The 23,098-nt window shown below is 35.0% G+C and overlaps 2 protein-coding genes across 2 annotated transcripts; one reads left to right on the plus strand and one right to left on the minus strand.

Annotated features, from left to right (window-relative positions):
• The first annotated feature begins 832 nt into the window (after positions 1 to 832).
• LOC116134236 (digalactosyldiacylglycerol synthase 1, chloroplastic) lies at positions 833 to 6,486 on the plus strand. The gene is made up of 7 exons (XM_031419907.1): positions 833 to 1,528; positions 3,084 to 3,116; positions 3,293 to 3,380; positions 4,081 to 4,565; positions 4,655 to 4,921; positions 5,072 to 5,421; positions 5,659 to 6,486. Exons 1-7 carry the CDS (start codon positions 923 to 925, stop codon positions 6,191 to 6,193), a joined length of 2,364 nt encoding a protein of 787 aa, XP_031275767.1. The 5' UTR covers positions 833 to 922; the 3' UTR covers positions 6,194 to 6,486.
• Positions 6,487 to 12,704: 6,218 nt separating this feature from the next.
• Positions 12,705 to 15,064, minus strand: LOC116134323 (aluminum-activated malate transporter 8). Its single transcript, XM_031420009.1, has 6 exons — positions 14,735 to 15,064; positions 14,505 to 14,645; positions 14,124 to 14,396; positions 13,923 to 14,044; positions 13,661 to 13,807; positions 12,705 to 13,313 (listed from the first exon to the last, which is right to left on the minus strand). The coding sequence occupies exons 1-6, from the start codon at positions 15,018 to 15,020 to the stop codon at positions 12,780 to 12,782; spliced, it is 1,503 nt and encodes a 500-aa protein (XP_031275869.1). The 5' UTR covers positions 15,021 to 15,064; the 3' UTR covers positions 12,705 to 12,779.
• Between the last annotated feature and the right edge of the window lie 8,034 nt (positions 15,065 to 23,098).

Below are 23,098 nucleotides of genomic sequence, written 5' to 3' on the forward strand. Positions count from 1 at the left end.
CCCGTGACGATCAGTTCTGGGTAGAAATCGGAACCAAACCCCGAGTACCCACCGGTTCCGGTTCCAACAGGTTCTTTGAACGCCCCTAATACAAACAGACAAAAATTACACAAATCTTTGTAAAATGATTACTTTATCCTTGTTTTTTTCTATTTGCATTACTCAGTTGTAAGTATAACATTGCTAAAAAATTATTCTAAACCTTATAAATATTGAAATCTTTTTTTTTTTAATACTTTCTAAAATTATTGATATTTTTCAGGGAATAAAATTAACCTATTGAAGTGTCATCTCTATTAATATTTAAGTGTAAGGCTTTTATTGATGAAGTAATTAAAAAATTTCTAAAAAATTATTAATCTCACACAAAATATTTTTATTCATATTATATTTATTTTAATCAAAGTATTATTTAGTTCGATATTATTAAGATTTAAGATACAAGAATGATGAACTTTGGTAATACAGATTGTTCTTACAAGATTCCAGCCGTTAATATTATCCGTTCGATACTGTATTACAATTGTCAACATATTAGCCACGTGGTAACATCACTCATCGCGAAGGACGTCCCCACACGGAAACAAATACTTCAAGCAAGCACTCTCTAGTCTCAAGGCTCTAGCATATTCTTCTCTTTCATAAGATATTCTCGCGAAGAATCACCTTGGTCCAATTAGACACCGCCACCTCAACCCCCGCGTGACTGTATCCAGATCACCTCTCCTTAACGGCCCCACGATCCCACGTGTCCGTCCACGTGTACTCCCCAACTTCCAGATTAATACTGAAAAATCAAAGTTAAAAACTCTTTAATCCCTCTCTTCTTCATTCTCCTGTCTCGGTTTCTATTAAAAAACATTTCTTAGAAATTCAAATAATTAAAAGAAAAAACAAACTGAAAAAAAAAAAAACACACGGCATGGAGAACGAGAGGCCAGGCGCTTCTACGACGTCTTCTAACGCGTTCTCATTTATATCGAAGAGCTGGCGAGAGGTGCGTGACTCGGCGGACGCTGATTTGCAGTTGATGAAGAACCGAGCCAACTCATTCAAGAATTTAGCGAGTTCTTTCGACAGAGAGCTCGATAATTTCTTCAATTCGGCGTCGACGTTCTCAGTGTCGTCGATTAAGTCGTCGCCGTCGCCGTCGGGGACGGAAATCGACTTTGTTAAGAAATTTCAGCCAAAATTCTCGGAGTTCCGGCGAGTTTACTCGGCACCGGAGATCAGTAAGCGTGTGCTGGAGAAGTGGGGACCACGCGCGAGGATAAGGTTAGACCTGTCGGCGATAAGGAATGCGATAGTATCGGAGGTGGATGAGGAGAGGGACAGAAATGGAATTATTGAATTTGATAGGGGTAAAAGAGGGAGAGAGTTCTGGGGAGAGGGAGAGAGGGAATGGGAGCCGATAAGGACACTGAAGACTAGGCTGAGGGAGTTTGAGCGGAAGCGAGAGTTGTCTGTGGAGGACATTTTTGGCGGGTTCAAGAGTAGTGATTTTGTTGAGAAAGTGAAGTCTAGCTTGGTATGTTTTTGTTTATTTTTCTTTAATTTTGTGTTTTTTGGTTATAAATTTTATAAAATGTTTGGTGTATATGCTTTCTAGGGAAATTTTCATTGGTTTTGGGGAGGCTCATGAGAAGCCTGGGATGAATTATACGTCAGTTGCATGTTTTCAGATAACTAATATTGAGTATTTGAGGCTATTTTTCTGATTAGGAGATTAATTGCAGAATATAGAGAATTGTAGAAGAAATGTCCATATTGCTTATATTGATAGCTTATATCGATAGTAGGCTTATGATTGGATTCCTAGCAATTTGTTGTGGTGAAAGTTGGAAAAGAAGTGTGCTCGTTGGAGATATGAACGTGACTCGTGTATAGTGGAGTTAGTACTTTCTGGTGTTAATTCCAGCGAGAGGGATGCTACTGGTTTCCTATTTAGAATTGGTTTACTATAAGTTTTAACTTTGAGCCCTTATCTTTTGCTTTTATATATCCAGACTCTAGATTAACTATTTTGGCAAATGTTGGTTGTCTAGAGAATCCCGTTAAAGAATTATATTAGGGTAGAGGTTTGCTCGAATTGGATTTATGGTGGGATATTTTAGAGTTTAAGGTTTAGTATATGCTAGACAAAGACAATACATGAATTGCAATTTTAAGGTAAGCAGTTTTTCTTCCTCTGACACGCATACAGCAGTCTGTACACTAAATCATACTAACTTTAAGAAAAATACGGGCTCTCATCCGATTCCTACTTCTGGATGCAAGAGTGATTGTTTTTGGTACCTTGGGCTCAAGTTACTACTAAAGCATGAGATCTAGGAAGATGTTAAACATATAATTAGAGTGTCCTGGATGCAATGGAGAAGTTCAACTAGAAATTTTATGTGATCATAGATCTCACACAGTTGAAGGTCAAGTTCTTTTATTAATGTTATAAGTTCCAGCCATGTTTCATGGAACATAGTGTTAGAATATTTAAAAAAAAAAAAAAAAAGCATAAAATGCTTTATGCATGTGTAGAATGACAATCCATATGCTGGAGTTTCATGCCTTGTCTTGTCAAACACTCTAGATTTATAGTGGTAGAAATAACGCTTCTATCTAGCTATATTTTTAACTTGCTATAAATAAATGGCACATATTTTCATTTACTCCCCCACCCTTGCTGCACCAGCACGAGGGAGAGAAGGTTAGAGAGAGAGGAAGAGAATTTAACTCAATTTGTCAAATACTGTATTTGTTTATGGGTTAGGTATTGAAGCTTAAATTTTTTACTTAAATTTGCGATACTAATATTTCATCCATCTGTTGCATATCTGGTGGTTTAGAACTTCTCTCCGAAGTCTATTAGATTGCATTTGATTAATGGCTAATGATTGATATCGCAAAACTAAGTCAGTTCCTCAAGTTAGAATTTCTTGACCATCTACTTTAACTTTTGTGATTTTTGGTTTGGTGTTGAAAATTTTAGCCATTTTTTAATTGTTCTTTGTTCATTTTCACGCTTTTGTCTTGTGTTGCTAATGTATTTGATAAGCTAATTTTTAATAATGTGTTATATGTTTGTGCAGAAAGCAATTTGCAAAGAGCCTCAGGATTCAAAGGTTGGTGTCTAACCTGTATGTTTTTTGTTTTTTAAATGCACATTTAATTTTATGAATTATCATTTAATTTAGACAATTGATGCACAGAATGCCTCCTTCAATTGTCCAGGACCTTTAGAAATGTTTGTTAAATTAGAAGACGTGTGGCATTGATCTTTTTTCTTTTACCGATACAGGAGGTACCCCCACTGGATGTACCAGAACTCTTGGCATGTTTGGTGAGACAATCAGGACCATTTTTGGATCATCTTGGTGTTAGAAGAGGCAAGTAATTGTGATCTTTTTTAGGTTTATATTTTGAATTGAAAGGCATGGTTAACTTCTTATCTATTCTAATACAGTAAAATTCTGTACTCTTTATTGTATTATTACTCTTGGATATCTCTCTAATACTCTATTTGGAGCTTAATGAGTCAATATATAAGTGGACTGTGGGAATCACAAATCTTTTTGGCTGTTTTATAAAATGAATCAATTAGTGGGACTAATGGCCAAATATGGACCTGGATGAGTGAAAATTTTCAACCTTCATCTTGCTAGAACTTGTGAATAATATAAAAGAAACTGAGATGGTATATAATACTAAAATATTTCATAATGATTTGGCTGTCAAATCTTGAAATTCCGTCCCACTTCATCTTCTTTAGTACATTTATTATTCATATAATGCTGTCACATTTGCTGATCATACTAGTAGTAAAAGTAATTATAAAACAATTTAAATAATTAAGGTATTGGCATAATTAGTTATCAAGGGCACCAGTATAAGTGCTGATTTTACTATTACTTAGTTGTAAGGCAACCAATGTTTGATATTTCTTTCTTTCTTTTTTCTTTTTTTTTTTTTGGTTGATTAATAGATCAATGTGATGGTTTTCATGTTTCTGGAAATTATCATCTTTGAATATCAGTTGACAATTTTACTGCTGCTTTGAATTTAATGCTGTTTTGAATAAAATTTCAGATATATGTGATAAGATAGTGGAGGGCTTGTGTAGCAAACGCAAAGAACAACTTCTGTTGCGCTCTCTATCTGCAGGAGAATCCACCTTACTTGAGAATGATAACATAAATGATGAACTGGATTTAAGGTTAGCCAGTGTCCTTCAAAGTACAGGACATCATTATGAAGGTGGCTTTTGGACAGACTTTGCAAAGTATGACCAGTCAGAGAAAAAAAGGCATGTGGCCATTGTCACAACTGCTAGTCTTCCATGGATGACTGGAACAGCTGTAAATCCACTTTTTCGAGCAGCATATTTATCAAAGACTGCACAACAAAATGTCACACTATTGGTTCCCTGGCTTTGCAAGTCAGATCAAGAGTTAGTTTATCCAAACAACGTCACTTTTAGTTCACCTGAAGAGCAGGAAAACTACATACGTAACTGGCTCGAGGAAAGGGTTGGCTTTAAAGCTGGTTTTAAGATCTCCTTTTATCCTGGAAAGGTATCTCTTGGATGTCAAACTATTCTATCTCTTGTTGATCATACCATTATAATGCACGTCTGACAATTTTTTGTCTCCCTGTATTTTAGTTCTCAAAAGAAAGGCGTAGTATAATACCCACTGGGGATACTTCTCAGTTTGTACCATCAAAGGATGCTGATATTGCAATCCTGGAAGAACCAGAACACCTGAATTGGTACCATCATGGTAAGCGCTGGACTGATAAATTCAACCACGTTGTTGGTGTTGTTCACACAAATTACTTGGAATATATCAAGAGGGAGAAAAATGGGGCTCTTCAAGCTTTCCTTGTGAAGCACATAAACAATATAGTCACAAGAGCATACTGCCACAAGGTATGTCAAATTTGTTGCATGATAACTTGTGACTAATGAGTTCGTCATGAGAAAGTGGTTCAATTAATATTATCTGGCTGATCTTTCTTAGTAATATTTACAGGTGGTTATGATGTGGTTTAATCTAATTGCTTGTGTCCACTATTTCAGGTTCTTCGCCTTTCTGCTGCCACTCAGGATTTACCGAAGTCTGTGGTTTGCAATGTCCATGGTGTAAATCCAAAGTTCTTGAAAATTGGTGAAAAAGTTGCTGCAGAAAGGGAACTAGGGCAGCAAGCCTTCTCAAAAGGAGCATATTTTCTAGGCAAGATGGTCTGGGCAAAGGGATACAGGGAGTTGATAGATTTGCTCGCAAAGCACAAGAATGATCTTAATGGTCTCAAGTTGGATGTTTTCGGTCACGGAGAGGATGCACATGAAGTTCAAAGTGCTGCTAAGAGGTTGGATTTGAATCTCAATTTTCAGAGAGGAAGAGACCATGCAGATGATTCTCTTCATGGGTAAGGAACTCTTGAGAACCATCATTATTGCTCTGAAACTATTTACGGAAAGGATTTTATTTCAGAATCTTTTAGAATTCATTGCATAACATATGAAATAAATCCGAAGAGAATCTGTTTTGAGTTTAAAATCAAATCAAATCAAGATGAGCTCTATTGAGCTAGCAAACTGACCATGTGTTTCTTAATTATAATCCCTTAATCCTTCTGTCTGACATGTTTTCGTCATGCTTGCAGGTACAAGGTCTTCATAAATCCTAGTGTTAGTGATGTGCTCTGCACAGCTACTGCCGAAGCACTTGCCATGGGAAAATTTGTAATTTGTGCAGATCACCCATCAAATGAATTCTTTACGTCATTTCCAAACTGTTTGACATACAAGACATCTGAAGATTTTGTTGCCAAAGTGAAAGAAGCATTGGAAAATGAGCCTCAGCCTCTTACTCCTGAGCAAAGATATAACCTCTCATGGGAGGCTGCCACCCAGAGATTTATCGAATATTCTGAGCTTGACAGAGTCTTGAATAACAAAGATGATGATGCCAAATCAGGCAGAACTAACAGAAAGATCGTCAAAAAGTCAGTTTCAATGCCTAGTCTTAATAATGTGGTTGATGGAGGGCTGGCATTCGCTCACTACTGTTTCACCGGGAACGAGTTTCTTAGACTTTGTACTGGAGCAATACCTGGGACACGAGACTATGACAAGCAGCACTGCAAAGACCTGCATCTTCCGCCTCCGCAAGTAGAAAATCCTATCTATGGCTGGTGAGTACAGGAACCAATAGGTAGTCAACAATCCCCATGTATAAATTTTCAAGCATTGAACGTGGATCTAGTCCATGGTTGTTAGTAGAAGGTTTCTTTTCCGTTCGTTAGCAATATATTTTTATTTCAGAACCACGTATTATGATAGCCAAATACAAAATTTGGCTTTGTTCATAGAAGAGTAGATGCCTAGTTAGTGATTTCTTATGTTGAAAAATGAACACAATAAACTATTTTCTGTTGTACCGAATTTTCGCTAAACGTACATTTCGGCTCAAGCTGGAATAAGCTTTGTCATTTCTCCTCTGCTTTCGTATTCTCATGAACAAGTTTTCACAAACTGTATCGATCAGATTTTTTGTACACTTTTTGATTCCAAACTCTTTCTGTTGCCTTTTTTTGTAAGATTTAGTGTATGGAGTACTTGGATATTTCAAAATTCGTGCATCCTGAAGGTGACAGTCTAGAGATTTTGACTTGGATTTGATTATTGTTTTGATTTTTATTTTGGACCATATCTATAAATAATAAGTTTCTCCAATATTTTTTTTTTTAAAATTTATCTATTTTTCAAAAAACATAAAACGGTGTTTATGAAATTATCAAGGTGGAATTAGGAACTAACATTGAATTACTTGAATTTAAAGACAGTTAAGGCTAAACTATATGTTAAGTCACTCTTACAAATAATCGAGGGATTTGGAAATGGAGTCTTTTAAAGCTTACAAAGATGAAAATTATGGTAAGGGTTAACTAGAGTAACTCAAAATAAAGTTTAATGGTCTAGGTAAGTTATAAATGTGATAGATAGTTACTTGGTGGGACTTGAACATAAGACCTTTAGGTATCTTAAAGTCTTGTCATCCGTTTATAAGCCAAGTGGTTCAATGGATCTCGAAGATTAGTTGAGGTTCGTGTAAGTTGGTTTGGACTTTTTGGTTTAAAATAAAAATAATAAAATAAAATTTTGATTTAATTTTTTTTACACAAATTTTCAATCATTAGTCTTTTATAAAGCAGTAGCTTAGAAATTACATGAGGTGGCAAAGAAAATAACCACCTTCAACTCTCTTCTCATATCCATTAGATCTAAATATATCTACCGTTATGAATTTGTGTCTCAATTTAAGTCGGTATTTTAAGGTAATATAGCACGATCCTACAAGTAAAATTAGAGTAAAAAAGTACAATTTCCTCTATAAGGTAACACTGAATACTAATTCTATCCCTCATGTATTTGAAATAAAAATCTACCTGTTATTTGCATTCGGTGGCAGAACTAGGAAATTACATATGACTATATGAGGGGACAAAGTGTGATGTTCAATGAATGAAGAGACTAAATTGAAAAAAATGTATTTATGAGATGACATTTGGGGGGAGGGGGTGTATGAGAAACTTAAGGGACGAAATTATTTCTACATAAAATTAAAATTATTATTTTAAATACCCAAGGAGGGAAATTTCACTTTAATATTAAAAATAATAAAACTATGTGCACTAACCAATGTGTTCTAATCCAAGTATTAACATTAGAAATTTAAAATTCTCTTAAAAAAAAATTTTTAACTTTTAATGTTAGTACTTGAAGTAGTACACATTGGTTAGTGTACATATCATTACTTTATTAAAAATAATATAAAGCGTTAGTGAAAGTAATAGAATTTCTAGGGACTTTTTTGTAACTCTTGATAGCATGATAGTTTCAATTTAAAAGCTTAAAAACCCTAAACTGTTTGATAAAGAATCAGCATTAACTGTTAAATCAAACACTCTTAAAAGTCAAATCGGTAATTAAAAAATAAAAGAAAATAAATAAATAAATAAACAAAAAATTTGATGCATGAAGACAAAAATACAGATGTTCATGGATGTCAAATGTCAATATACTTTTTTGGAACGTGCGGCTCACGTGTTACCCTGACTCTTGTTTTTATTGAAGCAAAATGGAGCAGGGTTCTCAGTGTCATTTGATCATGTGGTGCCCATTTACCAAAAAGGACACCGACTATTGAATAAAGGCAAAAGCTTTCCTCACAGAAATAAAAAATACAAATAAAAATAATATAAAGTTTAATATTAAAGCATTCGTCAAAGTACTAAAGCTTTCTATGGACATTTTTGGCAATTTTAATCATGCCCATGCCATAAGTGTACGTTTCTCCTCAACCATTTTTTCTTTTAAGTTTGGTTTACCTTTGACAATTAATTAAGTGCAACTTGATTTAAGATGAAAAAACAAAAAGTCTAGTATGTGGCTTTCAATTTCTTCTTTGACTTTTTTGTTTTTAAATGATTTTGAAAATTTTAGATTCCGAGCTTGATATTTAATATATATATCAATGATACTCTTTATAATTTAAATACATTTATTAAACTTAATTATTAATATAATGGTTTAGCTGTTATTTGAAAGTTTTAAACAAAATAGTTAATATAATATGATATTTAAAGGTATTAAATTCAAATTTCTCACGTCTCAAATCACTCTCCATTATGAGAAAACTATTTAAATTTTAAACATGAGATCTTATTTGCATACAAGTTGTATTTGATAAAAACCCAAACGTTATGGGTCTAAGAATAGTAAAAAAAAAAAAAAAAAAAAAGGATATTTTGAAACCCCTAAGGTATGATCTTATTTTTTAAAGCAACCCAATGATTTTGAAAACTAAGAAAACAACCCATTTAAGGGGATTTTCAATAATTTTGGGATCTAAATATTACCAAAAAAAAAAAAAAATATGCAAACTCTAGCTAAAGACATAATCTTCTTCTAATCAACAGAAGGCAACTCGTTAGTGCTTAGATTCCTCTTCTAATAAGTTTACTTCATTGATCATGAATCTGACCTAATTTATTTTTTCTTTTTAATTGTCTTTTAAGGATCTTGATTAATTGAATTATTTAAACTTAGTTAACTTGATGACAGTAAGAATGTTCAGCTTTGTACAGTGGCTTGAGCTGTGGGATTGCAGCCACTCATAAAGTTTAGTAAAAGAAAGAGAAAAAAATAATAATTAAAAATTAACTTATTCCAATACTGATTCCCATCTCAGGATTATCAGCTTTCTAATTCCTTTGCATTTACTAAAATAAAATAAAATTGAAGCAGAAGAATGTTCAGCTTTCCAAATTCTATTATGGGTTTGGGATTGCAGCTTCTGACCTTAAAAAATAAATAATTTTATCTTTGCTTAAGAGAACCCATCTTCTGCTTACTCATCACATGCTTCACTTTATTTATTTATCAATTGAAAAATTCTAAGAATATTCTGTATAAGTATAACCCTCTTTTTGATTAGTTAACTTTAATTTGATTTATTTTAATTTAATCTTAATCTCCTTATATGGAATATTAAATCTAGAATGGTATATATGTAGCAACTTGCTCATTTGGTTTAATTTTTCAATATATTATTTAGAGGAATCTAATTTTCAATTAATTAGTGAAGTACTAACAATGAACACAATTAAGGATAGCTCCACGTGCATGTCGATTTGTGGATGACCTAACTTCAAATTAATTTTTTTTTTGTGGTGGGTGTTCAAACCAAAATCTATTAAATTATGCTAATGTCAATGAACTAATGTTCTTTTATTTTTTATTTTTTTGTTTTTAACATGATGGAATGGGAAATTTTTTATTAAATTAAAAAGAAACTAGAGACATAATCAATTTTATCTCTAAAAATCAAATAACTTTATAATTATTCAATGATTTATAAACTAATATTTAATCTAGGTTTCTTCTTTTAAGTTTAATGTTTAACTAATACTTGAATAATGCTATTCGTCCAAACAAAATAAAATGATTATGCATCAAAATTAAATATGCATATCCTTGGCCAAATCAAAATTAACAAGTACTAAAAGTACATAAGAATACATGCTTTCTATGCTATATATATTCGGGAACGTTTAAAAAAATATTTTATAAGTGAGTTTCGAAATTTTCAATGCAATGGAGCAGTTTCGGGGTAGGTAGACTTGACAAATGGGCGGATTGGGTAACAATGAGTACTTGTCAAAGGGTATAGGTCGAACAGGTGCAAACTGATTGGATATTCAAATTACGATGATCGGCTAAAAGTGGAGGATGATCGGCCAAAGGACTGAGGAGGACCAGAGTTAGACTATGAGTCTGTGAACGAGACGAGAGTTGAGAATGAATGACAGAGTGAGATAGAAAAGAAAATAACCCTAATGCGTAATTGTAATTTCATTTTTACTATTTCAATTTTTTTTTTTAATTTGGTGCGAGTACTCGCGAGTTTCACTCAGTCCACCCGTAAAAAAAACGGATGGATTGGGTACAGGTACATTTCTCACAGGTCCTAAATATATTAACTTGTACCTGTAGGAATTACACGAATACGAGTGAACCCATAAATTTACAGTACCCGTTTGGCCAGGTCTAGGGGGAGGGTGGTCTCCCCTATTCCCCAGCCCACTATAAATTTAGGCACCATTCCTAAAAATTTCACTAGGATGATTTAATTTGCCCTCCAGACCCACGCAAGTCTCCAAATTTAACTCCTCCATCCTCACCCAGATAGAGGCATTTCCCCACGAGCATATGAAGTTCTGAGATAATCATTAGTTCATTACAAATTTAATGTATATATAAATTATTTTCTTATCTATTGTTTCGATTAATTTGATTGATCTTTTTGTTATCTTATAATTTTTATAAGAACTTTTTCCCACCCAAATAATGGCTTAATGACGCTTTTCCACCCACAAACTTTAAAATACCATTTTAATTACTACCCAAATTTATATTCTGTTTCCGATTCCGACATCTTTGCAACCCCACACCACTACCATTCTTTTTCTCGATTATTACGCACCAAAACCCCTCAAACCCTATTCCTATCAACCCCGCCAATCGCTGGCAATCGATTTGCAAAATCGCTTCTCTTAAGTCAAATTCCAATTCATCCCAACCACCAAAATTCAACCTTCCATCATAAAAAAACTCATCAGCCTCCCATCTTCAAAAGCCCCAACAGTTTTGATCGAGTTTGCTCTCTCTATTCGTCGTCAGAATATAAATTTGGGTAGTAAAACGATATTTTAAAAGTTTGTGGGTGGAAAAGTGTCATTAAACCATTATTTAGGTGGGAAAAAATTGTTAACTCTTTTTATAAATAAGGTTTAATTTGTAAATTCATTTATATGTGACTTAAAATGTGGACCACATGTTATTAAATTTTTGTATAGGAATTGAAGTTATCTATATAATGGATTTCTATGAAATCCACCATAGGGTTTTAAATTAGGAATAAATAATATATATCAACTTCGTGGAAAGTCTAAGAAGTGGGAAACAGCTCAAGATTCAACTCTCTGAATTATATTTGTTCTCTTCTCTTTATATGTTTCTGATACTGGTGTGGTGCTAGAATGAACCCCATTAACTCAATGATGAGTCAATTAACAAATATAGAATTCTACTGCAATTTGATTCCAGAAACCACTACCTGATGATCGATCTTACATATGGTTCAATGAATCAATATTGAAAGAGAAATATTACTGGGTTTATACTCTAAATTTGAAAACGGATAAAAGAGAGAAAACTATTAAGTATATTGTTAATTGTTTATCTGAAATACTGAATTCACGATAAAAAAAAAAAAAAAATAATAATAAAATAATATAAACCATGAATAACTTGTAACCTAGTACGTACTACCCTAAACCCTAAGCTTTTGCAAATATATTATTAGGTTCCTCTATGTACTAGTTAATGACCACTTTTTTTGGTCTCGTCTCTCGAATAAATACTCTTCTATATAACAGATATATGTACCATAAATCAACTATGGGATAACTGCATGTCACACACATTGATTTGACATTTTATAGATTCGTAGGTATGTCAGGAACTTTTTATTTCACCTAGTAATCTAAGGTTTTACCTAATTCTAAGACGTTTGGCTTAATCGAAATTAAATAGATAAAGATATTATATATGGGAGGTTTTTGATGTAGTTTTGATGATTTAAATAAGAATATTCCGATAATAGTTTTCATAATTTGGAGGATGAATTTCGAAGATGGTTGAATTTGTTTATTTTTTATTTTTTATCAAATATCAAAGTAGGTCAACTTATTTATATATACTGAAAATAGAAAAAAGCTGATTCTAAAAAAAGAAAATCCATCAAGCAATGTACTGAACTTTTGAGTGGAATATTATAAGGACTCCACCATTAATTATATTATTTAATTATTTTTGTCTCTGATTTTCATATATAATTTATATCTTCAACTCCAAGTAAAATGATCTTCATTAACTTTTTGGCAAAAGCAATATAGATGTCATAAACTTTGTTCCAACTTCTATGTGGGTTCTTTTGTTTTGACATAATAGAAAATGAAATTCAGGTTAAAAAGCAATAGAAATAAATCTACACAAGACAAGGATTTCAGAGCAGCAAAAAGCACTTCCTTTTCCTTCTGCTATTTCATTAACACATACCAGTAGAAAATTAAACACCAAAAAGGTAAGGTTTTGTTAATAAATATTCTTCCCTTAAAAACTAATCCTAGACCTCATTCATTCTATTAACATATTATATTTACACAATTTCAACTCTTTCTCCATTCTTTGCTGCCTTAGAAATATTCCCATCATTTTCTTTAGAATTTTCCGGAGAATCTGACGCCTCATCGATGTCTATAACCACATGATTACTGATCTCTCCGTCTAAAACAGGCTGCACACTTCCTCTGTGCAGCAAATTATGAGGCTGCACCTTCAATTCAGGCGAAACTGTTGCTTCCACAGTCTTGAAATGAGCCAAATTTGCGAGTTCATTCACCGAATCAGAAATTTTTTCAACTGTTTTAACGATTTCGATGAGTATTGAAGCCACTGTTGCAGCTGGAACGATCGCTTGGAGATCTACGATATTGTTTGTACTTAAAGTTGTAGCTTTGAGGGTTATTTTCAAATCTTTTACAGCATTTTTCGAGGCTTCGACAAAAGGGTTTGCCGCCGATGGATCCGCCATTGTTTTGATTGATGAAGCTAATGCTTTCAGTGCTTTGCCGGATTCTGCACTCATCTTTCTGCAAGATTGTTGAATTTCACTTTGGAATTCTGGTGGAATCTGCAGCAACACATTAACAGTTAATTAATTGTATAAATTACTGAGCTGGATGAATTAAAAGTAATTAATTAATTATGATGTGCATGCATGTTATTAGCAATTAATTATATTACTTAATTAATTTGTTTGTTTTTCATTTTTGTGTGGACGATATGTTGCCAATAAAGTTGCTTGATTTCTAGTAAGTTTTGGACAATGCACAATCTTTTTAGAGATTTATTCATAATATAAAAATAAAAACTTAAAGTTTATTTATATAAATATAAATTTATTGATTAAAAGTGTAAGTAGTTATAATGGTTCGCATAACTATTCATATTTTAGGTCTAAACTTTAAGATGTATTACTTGGAAATCGGAGTTGATGATGAAACCATTAAGAGCTTCAATCTGGTAAGCACATTGCCGAGCAAGACCTGCAATCTTCAAGTATTGTTTCCATGGATGACGAAGCCTGAAACGGCCATGTCCAGGTTCCCATCTTGCTAAATTTGCCTGCAAATTTTTTTTTTACGGAACCATCTTAGTATAAAGTAATTAATCAAGATAATTAAATCAATAACATGGTTAAAAATTAATTTTTTTTTTTAAATGATCTTAAAATACTCACCAAAGATTCCTCTGTATTCTTTGAAGTGAGAACACTTTTGTATCCTTGAAGAAATGACTTATCTTTCTTAGATACAACTTCTTGAGAACTCTCTAAATCTTGAAAATATTCACCTCCAAATCCTGTTAATTGATTAAGTACTTAATTAGTTAACAACTTAAAAAAAAGACAACTGAAATATTAATATTATATTATTACTACCTTCAATGTAGCTTGCAAGCTTTTCTAAATTGGAAACAAGAAGTTCGTGAAGATCTTCACCAGCCCAAACTGGACAAACAAAAATGGATACAATGATACAAGTTGCTCCTCCGATTAAAATTGTTGTTAATCTTTGATGAGCCAACACCAAAAGTTCATCAACTCGATACCCAGAAACAGCCACCAAGCTGAATGTTAGTATAAATATCAACACTCCATAATCATATCTCGCCTTAATCCTTGGAAAAAATCGAGTGAATGTAGATGCCGCAGCTACACCAACAAAAAACCAAACCAAATCAATGAAATAATAATATTAACGCTTTATGAACATTGTGACGATGTTTGCGTCAGAGAATAACTATATATGTATAAAGATACCTAATAAGAAGACGAGGATTCCGAGAACGATCGGCTCGCCTTTCTCTCCGGAGAGGCTTGCCAAGTGTTGTGCTCCGACCCCAAGAGCTCCAGCTGATAATGTTGCAAAGCCTCTATTGAGACATCTGCTTAGGGTTCCACCTGTGTACATTAATAACTTTACTAATTGATAAACATTATTGAGTTGATAACTTTATGTATTTAGCGTTGTGATAAATCAATGAACTTACCGACGGTGAACTCGAAAACTACGACCACAGTGAGAACAGCCCACATGCCAGCGACTCCGAAGCCATCATAGAGAGGCCTGGCATAGTATAGTAAAGAGACAATTGAGAGAGCAAGCCCCACTTTAAGCGAGTGAATGATTCGTCTTGGGTCATTTTTTCCAAGTTCTTTGATGCTCTTTGCAAGCTCAATAACTTTAGCCCTGAAGCTACAAGGCAAGGCCTTAAGCCAGCTCCATACGCGCGCGAAAAACCCCGATTTCTCTTGAGTTGTTAGACGAATCTCCATAGCGAAAAAATCGATCGATCGAGGAACAACTTTCAATGAAGAAATAAGCTAAACCTTTGAGGTGATTTATTTATTAAGTGGTGAACTTGGAATTAAGATTGAGAGAAATGGAGAGCAAGAAGATGATGAAATGAATGAATGCAAGTAAAAATGTACAGGACGGCCTGTATTTATAAGGAGAAAAGTTGGGTTGAGAATATTATTTATTTTATTATATATGTATATACATGTTTGTTGTCATTTTGTTGGATGAGAAGACAAAAATTTTCTCTGATGACGAGAGTTTTCTTATTCAAAGTATTATAAAAATGTTTAATGGGTGATTAAAGTTTATCTTGGATCCAATTAGCAATATTTTTATTTATTTATTTTTGTTGCTAGAAGAAGCAGCCCACATTTTCATTAAAAATTAAAAGTATAGGGTTCAGAGCTGACCACTCCCACTTGTGTCGAAATTAAAACTATTGACAATCTAGTATTAAATGAATGCACTATTACTGGAGATAATTGATATGATCTTGTTGATGCTTGGTTTTGACACCAATTACTCGCACGTGTGAAATGCTGAGCTAACTCAGAAGACACACATGTATATGAGGGAATTGAACTGGTTAAGAGAAAAGAAAGCAATGTTTAAAGTGGTTCGGATGCTTAAGCAAGCGAATCCTACATCCACTAGTATTGTATTGATATATGAGATCAGGTCGCGTTCAGCGAGCTGACTTACAAGAGATTACGAGAGAGAGAGAGAGAATATATACGCTATTCCAGAGAGAAATTAGCTAATCCCACAAATGGGAGAGGAGCCCTCTATTTATAGTGGGATGAATTGAGGTAATGATTACTAGATCTGTGTAGCAGGTCAAGTTGCCTTGCAAATCTTTCTTTATGTCCAGTTGTTCACCTGCTCGAATGATTTCCTCCACTCGCGCAGAGATTTGGACACGTGGAACGTTCCCAGCCTTTTGCCCGCCTAGCGCATACCCACTATACTAACAGGAGCAGGCTGCTCACGTTAGCATGCGACGTGCATGCGTCTAGACCGCTGCAGAACCTTATCTAAGTTCTGACCGCTTACATTGACAGGGCTCTGCGTCAGCCCTACTTTTCCATGCATAACAGATCTCAATATATATAGTAAGCTAAAATCATGTTAGCTGAAATGGTGTTATTTACCTTCTATACCTTTTATGTAATGATGCTGTATTTATTTCACATTATTTGCTTTCCTTACATGTTACAGCTACACTTGTATAAATTGTGACACAGTGTACATGAATACATATCAAATACACAAAGTATTCTTTCTCTCTATTTCTTGCTGTCTTTTTCTCTCGGCATACTCAGCAACTAGAAGTTGCTTCTCCAACCTCTCCTTGGCATACTTCGGTAGCCTTACTACCTTCTCTTGCCACTCTGAATTCCAGGTTCTTACATGGTATCAGAGCAGGCCTTCTAGGAAAGCTTTCCTGACCTCCCTCCCTACCGCTCAAACTCTACTCCCTAGTATTGCTTCACCTATAAAAAAAAAAAAAAAAAAAAAAAAAAAAAAAAACCAAATCAGTTTTTTTTTTTTTCTCTTCTCAAAACAACACAAATGGAACCCAACACACAAACATGCCCTAATAACCAAACCAAACCCAACATCCACCTCGACCCAAACCCATAGCACCATCAAGATGGCCAAAACGGCCCACAAGCCCAAACCAATTCGCATTCGGGTATACGGGTTCTGGCCTAAACCCATAACCCCTCCAATTCCAGCTTGTCCAGCCTCAACATTGCCGGCTGGAGCCTGGCGATGCTCTGTTTTCCTCACCATCCAATGGGCCTGAACTTGTTCTAGTCAAACAAGTCCTCATTGGATTTGAAAACTAAGCGACATGGGCTCGCGATTTCCGTCGAGCGTTGATCACCAAAGACAAAGACGGCTTCATCGATGGCACTGTCGCACCACCTGCTGAAGCACATCTTCAAAAACACTAGACGAGATGCAATATGTTGGTCTGTGCCTGGATCAACAACTCCCTGACCCAGGATGTTGCCACCGGCTTACCACCAACATAAATCGTTGAAGAACTGTGGCAATCGGTAAATGAAATGTATAGGCAGTTGGATCTAGCAAAAATTTTCACTCTCCGGCAAAGCCTTGCGGAAGTGAAACAAAACAACAACACGGTTACCATGTATTACAACAGGTTGTCAGCCATCTGGAATGAGCTTGACGCCGTCACAGAGCCGCTGTAAGGCCCACTGGAAACTCTTCACTAGTTTTAGAGGATCAAGGACCAAGAACGATTGATCCACTTTCTTCTCGGCCTAAACGAGAGCTTTCTCTCCTTCCGCACTTAGATGTTGGCCAAGACATCCCCTCATTCTCTTCGTCGACTGTACCAGCTCGCCATTCAAGATGAAAGCTAGTGCTCAGCTTCCATAGAATCACCACGATAGGGTGATTCGTTGGCTTTTGCAGCTGAAAAGGGAGAGACCACAGGTGGGGAAAATCGACTACTAGGGTTTCAAAATGAAAATGAAACCCTTTTATATCAAGGGCTCAACGGCCAAGATCAAGCCAAACAATCCAATCGCCAGCAGACAGTTAACATGGTCAATGGGGTCAACACTATCAATGGAATCAATAGTCAACAGAATGGCAATCCATCGAACGGTCCATATTTGGGGAATTTCCAATATGGATCTAATGGCTCCCGATCATCCCAATCTGGTAAGAAAATGTATTGTGACTATATTAAGAGAAGGAATCACAATCAAGAAACTTGCTGGAAATTACATGGTCATCCTAAAAATGGCAATCCAATGGCAAATAGTGTGACTACCACCACCACAGGATCTGCTGCTCAATCCAATCTGATCAAACCTGAACAAATTAGCCAACTCATCCACATGCTGAATCAACTACCTACCACTAACACTTTCGCCAGTTATGCTTGTATTTCTTTTTGTTTCAGCAATTCAATTTCCCGTAATTTATGGATTATTGATTCAGGGGTTAGTGATCACATAATTTGCGATCCTAAATATTTCCAGATAGACACAAAACCCACTACATCCATTTCTGTTAGGATGCCCAATGGTACCATCGCTTCGGCAACCCATATAGGATCAGTCAAACTTAGTGACTTCATAACTCTTAGAAATGTCCTTTTTGTCCCTGATTTCACTTTTAACCTCATATCTGTCTCAAAATTTTGCATTGATAATAATTGCACATTACAATTTCTGCCTAATATGTGTACCTTTCAGGACCCTTCGACTAGCAAACAGATGGGCTTGAGTAAAGCCCATCATGGGTTATACTATTGGGAGCCTTTTTCATTTTCTAGCAAAAATAAATTCAATTATTGTAATGCCAATATCAATAATAATTCTATTATTTTTCATCAACGATTGGGTCATAGTGCTTCCATTCCTCATTTAACTTGTCAAATATCAAAGATTGATATTTGGGGACCATATTCTGTTCCCAATCATGATGGATCCCGTTTCTTCCTAACCATTGTGGATGACTTCTCCCGTGGGACTTGGATCTTTCTCATGCAAAACAAAGCTCAAGCCTTTTCTCACATCCTTAATTTCCTCTCCATGGTCCAAACACAATTCCACAAATGGGTTCAATGGGCTAGGACTGACAATGCTTCAGATTTTTTCAACAAACAGTGTTCCTCTCTATTCCTTTCCCATGGAATTCTCCACGAGAGTTCTTGTACTTATACTCCTCAACAAAATGGAATTGTTGAACGCAAACATCGTCACCTCTTAGAAGTCGCTAGAGCCCTAAACACTAAGCCAAAATACGAACCACCTTTTAGGGTGAATGTGTGATTACTGCTACCTATCTCATTAATCATATGCCTACACGGGTTATCGGAGGTAAAACTCCTTTTGAATTGTTATTTGGTAAGAAACCTGATAACACTCACTTACGACTTTTTGGTTGCCTTTGTTATTCCACTACTATAGGGCACCGTGACAAGTTTGCTCCTCGTGCCAGAAAATGTACTTTTATGGGATATCTCATGCTACAGAAAGGGTACCATTTATATGATTCCCAACATAACAAGTTTTTTGTTAGCAGAGTTGTAGTTTTTCATGAAGACAATTTTCCCTTCTCAGACAATAAGCCTTCATCCACTACATCGCCACTTGCAACATCGGATCATTGGTCCCTACCAGAAACTGCCATCACTCTCATTCCCATTCCAGCTGATCAAGCACAATCTGACACATCACAATTTTCAAATCAACATACTGAATCTACAATGTCCAATGCTCCTCCACTGTCTCCGCTCACCACAGATCCATCCACTATAGTCCCTCCTCTGGTTGATTCTCCAAATCCTATGTCCCATACACAATGACCAGACATTGTTCCACTATGTCGGTCCTCCTGCATTTCCTGACCTCCTGTATGGACAACCGACTACATATGTTCTAATGTAGACAGTATCTCTTATCCCATCTCTGATTATGTCAGTTTTGATCACCTATCTCCTGCCCACAGATCATGTATGAGCAGCATTTCTAATGATCGAGAACCTTCCTCCTTCCCTGATGCCATTCAACATCACTGTTGGCGTCAGGCCATGGAAGCAGAACTAAATGCTCTTATCAGTAATAAAACTTGGGATTTTGTTCCTCGTCCTTCACATCGAAAACCGATTGGTTGCAAGTGGGTCTACAAAATTAAGCATCGTGCTGATGGCTCCATCGAAAGATACAAAGCCCACCTTGTTGCTAAAGGTTTCACCCAACGAGAAGGTTTCGATTATCAAGAAAACTTTTCCCCAGTGGCTAAACATGTTACCGTTCAAGCTTTTCTATCCGTTACCTCTCATCATGATTGGCAATTACATCAGATGAATGTCCACAATGCCTTCCTCCATAAGGATCTTGATGAGGAGATTTATATGGCTCTTCCACCCGGTCTTTGCAATCAGGGGGAGAATTTGGTATGTCGATTGCGAAAATCTTTATATAGGTTGAAACAGGCATCTCGACAGTGGAATGCAAAGTTCACAGAAGCTCTCACTGTTATTGGATTCTGTCAATCCAAACATGATTACGCCCTATTCTCCAGACATCAGGGTGAGTCTTTCCTCAGTCTTATTGTCTATGTTGATGACATTCTCATTACAGGGACGATGAGAATGCAATCAAAGAACTGAAAGAGTACCTACACAGAACTTTCCACACCAAAGATCTAGAGGCACCAAAGTATTTCTTGGGAATCGAAATTGCTCGATCTTCAGAAGGAATATCTCTCAACCAATGAAAGTATGTGCTTGAACTCATATCAGATTTAGGGCTAGCAGCGTGCAAACCAAGCGTCATTCCTATAGAACAGAATGTCAAGCTCACGACACAAGAATACGATGAAAAGAATCAAACTTCTAAGAAAGATCCCTTATTAGAAGACATCTCTAGCTATCAACGACTCGTTGGAAGACCCATATATCTAACAATGACTCGACCAGACATTAGCTACGCTATACAAATTCTTAACCAATTCATGCATGCCCCAAAACAATCTCACATGGATGTAGCAATTAAGGTACTTAAATATCTAAAGGGTTGTCCAGGTTTAGGACTTCTCTTACCAAGGAAATGAGACTTTAAGTATCACAACATACTGTGACTCAGATTGGGGCTCATGTCCAATGACAAGAAGATCCCTCACTGGATTCTGTATTAAACTTGGAGAATCTCTTATCTCCTGGAAAACAAAAAAGCAAACCACAGTGTCGCTATCATCAGCAGAAGCATAATACAAAGCCATGGCCAAAACCACTTGTGAAATCACATGAATTCTTGGTTTATTAAAGAATCTAAACATACAAGTAAAAACACCAGTAAGATTATGTTGTGACAACAAGGCAGCAAATGACATCGCAACCAATCTAGTCTTCCATGAAAGAACGAAGCACATAGAGATTGACTGTCACTTTGTCAGAGACAAGATACAAGAAGGTGTAATTAAAACAAAACACATCCGAACCATGGATCGACTAGCAGATATCTTCACCAAACCATTATGTCAAAGACAACATTCATTTTTATTGGGCAAGCTCGGAGTTTATGACATTTATAACCATGAGCTTAAGGGGGAGTATTGACAATCCAGTATTAAATGAATGGACGATTAGTGGAGATAATTGATATGATCTCAATATATAGTAAAACCTCTCTATAGTGATACTCTATATAGGAATAAACTCTACATAGTCATAAAAAATTATAGTCCCAATTTGGGATAGTTATAAATAAGAATAAACTCCACATTGTAATAAGTTATAATTGTTCTAATTCCCGTCCTAAGGAAAGTTGCCTCCACATAGTAATAATTATTTGTATATTGCAAAAATATATATGCTACGTTACATTAAAGGTTTAAAATGAAATAAAATATTTATCTAAAGTTGTTTGGGACAATGATTTTTGCTTTAGAGTTGTTACGACACTTTTTACCTTGTGGGTATGTAATAATTCACTAGCATGGACATCTTCTTGTTGAAACCAAAATATTTCTAGCTTTTCACGCATGTTTAGAGCTTCATGGCACGAAACTTTTTGTATTTCTATACTATCATCCTCATGATTATTTCATTTCTCTTCTTGTCTAATTGCAACAATGACTTCTTATTCAGTTAAAGCATATACGACTTGTTGCTCATTTAGATGATCGAGGAAGACATTAATATGCATTCTATTAGTGTAGTGAAGTTGTCAAATCTGATCACTCAATTATGCAATGAGTCTTTTATTCTCTACATCCACTTCATTTGTAATTTGCAATTCATCGACACCGATGGTCCTAATTTTGTAGTACTTAAAACAATTGATAATTGTCTGTGGCTTCACATCAATTGACCATGCAGCAACTGTATTTACAATTTTATTAAGGATACTTTTCTTTTCTGGTTCCAATACATGATCTTTTATCCGTTTCAAAAATAGGTGATTAAAATGTTGACTATAATAACCTTTGAAATTTCTAATGATGCCTGCATCACACAGCTAGATTTTGGAAGTGCTAGCTGGTGGTAGGAACAGAACAATTGTGTGATACTAATACTAATACCAATACTACTAAAACAATTAATTGAAATCCTAATACACACTATTAAAACATGAATTATAAAATAAGAAATCAAAATATTAATTTTTGTAACTATACCTCTATTAAGTTATAACCTCTTTATAGTAATAAATTAGTTTGATCCCATCATTATGACTATAAAGAGGTTTTACTATATATAGTAAGCTAAAATCATGTTAGCTGAAATGGTGTTATTTACCTTCTATTTAATGATGCTGTATTTATTTCACATTATTTGCTTTCCTTACATGTTACAACTATACTTGTATAAATTGTAACACATTGTACATGAATACATATCAAATACACAAAGTATTATTTCTCTCTAATTCTTGCTGTCTTTTTCTCTCGGCATACTCAGCAACTAAGTTGCTTCTCCTGCCTATCCAACCTCTCCTTGGCATACTTCAGTAGCCTTACTACCCTCTCTTGCCACTCTCAATTCCATGTTCTTACAAAAACAAGAAAAAATGTACCGAAAATGGTTTCAAACTTTAAACCCACAAAAGTTCAGAGCCAGAAGCTTAAATTCTCCTGACTTGTAGAGCACTATAATGCATTACTGGTTTCAACAAAATGACCACTAGAACTCTAGAAGGAAATTGCTTATAGGCTTCTATCTATATAGGCTTTTTAGAGTCCTTTTCTTTGTTTCACCTGCTCTGCTTGCAGACCTAAATTACGAACAGTTTTATACTTTGAAACTTCTATACATATATATATATAAAACAAGTTGCCAGTACTGGTTCCAACAAAATGAGTACTGTCAAGCATTTTCATAGAGGCTTTTAGGCTTTTTTTGTTTTTTTGCTCGCCTACTTACGTATGAACCTAAAATACGAACAGTTATATATTCTTATTTTTATCGGCATTTTTATATAAATACTACACTTACAACCTAATTTTACAAATTTTCTCTTACAACCCCAATATGGCAGTTCACAATTGATCAGTTCACAAC

The sequence above is a fragment of the Pistacia vera genome, unplaced genomic scaffold (genome assembly GCF_008641045.1).
Source record: "Pistacia vera cultivar Batoury unplaced genomic scaffold, PisVer_v2 Contig284, whole genome shotgun sequence".
Lineage (NCBI taxonomy): Eukaryota > Viridiplantae > Streptophyta > Magnoliopsida > Sapindales > Anacardiaceae > Pistacia > Pistacia vera.

Coding starts and splice junctions, on each gene's coding strand:
- LOC116134236 (XM_031419907.1), top strand. CDS start 923: ATGGAGAACGAGAGGCCAGGCGCTTCTACGACGTCTTCTAACGCGTTC. Junction 4,566..4,654: donor TCTCCTTTTATCCTGGAAAG/GTATCTCTTGGA, acceptor CCTGTATTTTAG/TTCTCAAAAGAAAGGCGTAG. Junction 5,422..5,658: donor GCAGATGATTCTCTTCATGG/GTAAGGAACTCT, acceptor TCATGCTTGCAG/GTACAAGGTCTTCATAAATC.
- LOC116134323 (XM_031420009.1), bottom strand. CDS start 15,020: ATGGAGATTCGTCTAACAACTCAAGAGAAATCGGGGTTTTTCGCGCGC. Junction 14,045..14,123: donor GCTTGCAAGCTACATTGAAG/GTAGTAATAATA, acceptor ATCAATTAACAG/GATTTGGAGGTGAATATTTT. Junction 13,314..13,660: donor TCATCAACTCCGATTTCCAA/GTAATACATCTT, acceptor GTGTTGCTGCAG/ATTCCACCAGAATTCCAAAG.